The 4,616-nt window shown below is 55.6% G+C and overlaps 1 protein-coding gene across 1 annotated transcript; it reads left to right on the forward strand.

Annotated features, from left to right (window-relative positions):
- The first annotated feature begins 525 nt into the window (after positions 1-525).
- Positions 526-2,869, forward strand: RHOB (ras homolog family member B). Its single transcript, XM_037813296.1, has one exon. The coding sequence runs from the start codon at positions 890-892 to the stop codon at positions 1,478-1,480; it is 591 nt and encodes a 196-aa protein (XP_037669224.1). The 5' UTR covers positions 526-889; the 3' UTR covers positions 1,481-2,869.
- Positions 2,870-4,616: the final 1,747 nt, after the last annotated feature.

The following is a 4,616-nucleotide window of genomic DNA, read 5'->3' on the forward strand; positions in this document are numbered from 1 at the left end:
GACTAGAGGTACGGCCGGTTCTAAATGAAAGGGAACACAGCTTGCCGGAGACGAAGGTGGCGGTGGTGGCGGGTGTGTTTGTAAAACCACCACCACCTTAAAGGAGCCGTCCCCTCCCCCAGGGGCCCGCCAACCGGCCGGGAGTTCGCAGGGCAGCGGGGAAATTGAGAGGCGGGGGGAGGCGCCAACGCCCCTCGGAACACCGCCTCCCTCGGAGCCGCGGGCCCAGAGTGCGCGGGGTCCCCCGGCCACTGCGGCGGAGGAGGAGGAGGAGGAGGAGGAGAGGAGGGCCCGCGCCCGGCCGGAGCCCCCCAGCGCTAGCCGCCGCGCGCACACCCCAGGAACCGCCTCTCCCAGCCCCGTCGCTCGGGCTGTCAATCAAGCGCGCCCGGCCCCGCCTGCGGGCTGCAGCGGGCGGCCAATCGGAGCCGAGCTCCGCAGCGATGAGCTCAGCCTGTGCGCTTCCCATTGGGCGGCTATATTAAGAAAGTGGCCGGACGCTTTAAATAGCGGGCGCTGGGGCCGCAGCCCGCATCTGCCGCCGCAGTCTCGCCGGATCTGTGCGTTCGTCGCCCCGCGGTGAGACACCCCCTCCCCTAGGCTGCAGCCGAGAGCCGGGAGGGGCCGCGAGGCCGAGTCCGCAGCTCGGGCGACCGTCTCGGCACAAAGGCGGCGACCCCCCGCCCGGGACGAGCCGCGCGGCGCGCCCTATGCCCCGCGCCCCCGCCGCGGCAGCCCGAGCGCGCCGAGCCAGAGCGCCAGCGCGGGGCCTGGGTGCAGCCGGCGCCCCTCGCCCCCGGCGCACAGCCCCCGGTGAGCGGTGAGCGGCGAGCGGGACGGCGGCGAGGCGCTCGCGGGCCCCCTCCTGCTGCCCGGGCCCGGCCCGCTCATGGCGGCCATCCGCAAGAAGCTGGTGGTGGTGGGCGACGGCGCGTGCGGCAAGACGTGCCTGCTGATCGTCTTCAGTAAGGACGAGTTCCCCGAGGTGTACGTGCCCACCGTCTTCGAGAACTATGTGGCCGACATCGAGGTGGACGGCAAGCAGGTGGAGCTGGCGCTCTGGGACACGGCGGGCCAGGAGGACTACGACCGCCTCCGGCCGCTCTCCTACCCGGACACCGACGTGATCCTCATGTGCTTCTCGGTGGACAGCCCGGACTCGCTGGAGAACATCCCCGAGAAGTGGGTGCCCGAGGTCAAGCACTTCTGCCCCAACGTGCCCATCATCCTGGTGGCCAACAAGAAGGACCTGCGCAGCGACGAGCACGTCCGCACGGAGCTGGCCCGCATGAAACAGGAGCCGGTGCGCACGGATGACGGCCGCGCCATGGCCGTGCGCATCCAAGCCTACGACTACCTCGAGTGCTCGGCCAAGACCAAGGAGGGGGTGCGCGAGGTGTTCGAGACGGCCACGCGCGCCGCGCTGCAGAAGCGCTACGGCTCCCAGAACGGCTGCATCAACTGCTGCAAGGTGCTATGAGGGCCGCGCCCGGCCCGCGCCTCCCCTGCTGGCGCCGCTCCCCCTCCCGGCCCGTCCCTCACGAGCCTGGAGAAGGGGAGACCCGCGCCCCCGAACGGCCCCACCGCACCTCCGGGCGGGAGCTGGCGGCTCCGGCTTCTCCCGTCGGCCATCGGCATGGGAGGGCCCGGGAGCCCCGCGGTGTGCCAAGGGCCCCTGCGCCTCCTCTGCTGAAGAGCTGGGCCCCCGAGTGTGTGGCTGCGTGTGTGTCTGACTCCCCCCCCCCCCGCCCAGTATTCACCCCCTCCACCCCCGCCTCTGGTCCCCGGAGCGTTGCTCGGCGCTGTCGCGTGGCCGCGCCCTGGCAGATGTTCGCCCCTCACCGGCGGGCGCCTGCCGTCCCTTGTATGTAACATAGACCCCGGAACTGTGGGAGGGGAGGGTTGGGGAGGATGGGGGGGAGGGACGTTGTATAAATATAGATAAATAATTTTATTTTCGGGAGGTAGGATGTTATTTAACGGCGGTGGCAGGTGGAGTGACAGGGCGCGGGAACAGGCGCCCATCCAAGCGTGGACTGGACTTGGTCATCTTGGCGACCCTTGGGGAAGACATTTGGAAGTGACTTGGGGCCGAGATGACACAGCCTCCAGACGCAGCGGATCCTGCGGGCCAGCCTCCCGAGAAGCCCTCCCCAGCCGCTGGGGCTGGAGGGAGGCTGTGCTGCGGGGTTGTTTTTGCCATAAGCGAACTTTGTGCCTGTCCAACAAGTGAGAATTGTTTAGTCCAAGAAACTGATGTTATTTGATTTATTTAAAGGCTAAAACTTGTTTTGTTTTTTTCCCCCCCAAAAATTCTTTGCACAATTGTTTCATTGTTTGACACTTAATGCGCTTGTCATTTGCCTAAGACAGTAGCAGTCTGATCACACTTGTATGCTGTAACCTCATCTACTTCTGATGTTTTATGTAAAATGAGGATTTTTTAAAACAAGGAGAGGAGAAAAAAAACCCCACTAAATTTTGTTTTATTGAAAAAAGTGGAAACACTGTTTTGCTATTTTACTTGTGCAGATTATATGCATCCTTTTGATAAAGGGCAGTAACATACATTGGGGCCTGTTTGGACATTTAGTTGTGGTTTTTTTTTTTTTTTTACAAGGCAGCCTCTCAAGCTATGTGAAATATTCTCTGTATCTCTGTACAGAGAACAAACCTGCCCCAATTTTCTCCTTTCTTCCCTCCCCTTGTGGTACTTCTACTAAATTGTCTTTTTTTTTTTTTAATTTTTAAAATAAACTGATAAATGACAAAGTGGTGAGCTTATGATGTTTACATAAAAGTTCTATAAGCTGTGTATACAGTTTTTTATGTAAAATATTAAAAGACTATGATGATGACATTCATAAAACGGCTCCTGTGGTTTAATAGCATATAAAAATATCCTTGTGGATTTGGGACAAGGCAAGAATTTCACTAGGCCTATTTATGGTAGCAAAGTCCTGTCTTTCCACCGTAAATTCAATCCCTTACCATGTATGTAGGAAATTGGGACAACATCCCTTTGTGGGGGCATGTGGGTTGGGTGGCCGGGAAAAATCAGGTATTCAGGTGCCACTGGCAGAGGGAGATTAGCGGGTTACCCAGACACCCCGTACAACCTGGTGCAGTTAGGTGAGGCCTGGGGCCTGGGTTTTATTTTGTTCTTTTATGTATTAAACACTTGTGCCGAAATCTGTTCTGGGGCCTTGGCTTCCTATTTCTTGAAACTTGAAAATTTGTGTATTTTAAATTTAGATTACATTTTTGTTTGTCACTGGTGTGGGGCCAGACTCTCTTTGTCTGGGAAGGCTGGTTACTAGGCTTCCCCCAGATCATAAAAGGGTACCCCATGAGATTGTAGGTTATCTTTATGGGAGAAGAGGAGAGTCTGATTTGATTCTTCTGTCATAAAACTTTCATCTGAATATGTGACAGGTGGAACCAGGAATGCTTTATTCCAGGTATCTAGAAGGGCCGTATGATGGACAGCACATTGGATTTTTGGTGGTTTTATTTAAAGTTGGAGCAGCTACACTTTGAGATTTGGTCATGAAGAGTTATACTTTCAGACGCAGCCTGTTGCAGTGGCTCAGAACTAGGCAGGCAGATTCGACTTGGACATCACGAAAATCTTTCCTGCAGACACTCCCAGCTGCTGGCTCTCGGCTCTCTCTCAGGAGCTTCCAGGGAAGTAGTGCATAGTGTCAACCTCCCAACTACCTAAGAAGTGTGGTTTTTGAAGCAGCACTTTCTGGGTTTCTAGCACTTAATTGGCACCCTCCCTACCACCCCCTCACCCTGCCCCAGCAAAAGTCCCTTGTGGAGTTTGCTTCAAATCTCGAGGCTTTCGTTTCTCTGTTTTCCCCCAGACCTCCAGAGAACGTTTGTTGAGTGAAGGAAACCAACCTGGTTGGTGGTGACCTTTCACCTACTTAAACTCCCGGGGAACGGGTCACCAGAGGGGGGATTGTCTGGGGCTCTCCAGGCACAGAGCAGGGAGGGGGTCCACCCAGAGTGGCTTCCTCTTTGAGTATCTGCCTCCCCACCCTGCTCTCCGCCCCTCAGACCCACTCACCTCCATCCCCACAGCCTACTTTTCCTCCTTCATTTTGAAGACAAGACTTCCCATTGAAAACCAGGATGTTTATTTGCAGGTTTTACAGCTAGCAAGTCCTCTGGTACCAGAGCGTGCTGTGCTCTGTGGGAAAGAGTTCAGACGGGCTTGGGCTGGATGCCCAGGATGCAGCTTTGCAACCGGCGAAGAGCCCGGAGAGCCAGCCCCTAAAAGGGCCCCTTCTGGCTTTCCTGCCTGCTCAACTCTGCCTGGTACCTATAGCTGCCAGTTTTTTTTTTTTTTTTTTTTTTTTTTTTTTTTTTTTTTTTTTTGTAATATTTTTGGGAGAAAACCACCCAGATGATTCATAGCAGCCTGAGTTATGCTTGTTCTAAAATGCATGGCATTTAATAATCCTGCCGGAACACACTTACTTGCTGCGGTAGAGTCCAACTGGAAAATAGAAAGATGAATTGCTGTAGCCTGGAAAATCAATTAAGAAAAAAAGAGGTAAAATGTCTGATGTTACTCTCAGGATGTGAAAATTCATTTTGCACTTTTA

Source organism: Choloepus didactylus, chromosome 20 (genome assembly GCF_015220235.1).
Source record: "Choloepus didactylus isolate mChoDid1 chromosome 20, mChoDid1.pri, whole genome shotgun sequence".
NCBI lineage: Eukaryota > Metazoa > Chordata > Mammalia > Pilosa > Megalonychidae > Choloepus > Choloepus didactylus.

What these genes read in the sequence shown, in the direction of transcription:
- RHOB (XM_037813296.1), top strand. Translation starts at nt 890, where the DNA reads ATGGCGGCCATCCGCAAGAAGCTGGTGGTGGTGGGCGACGGCGCGTGC.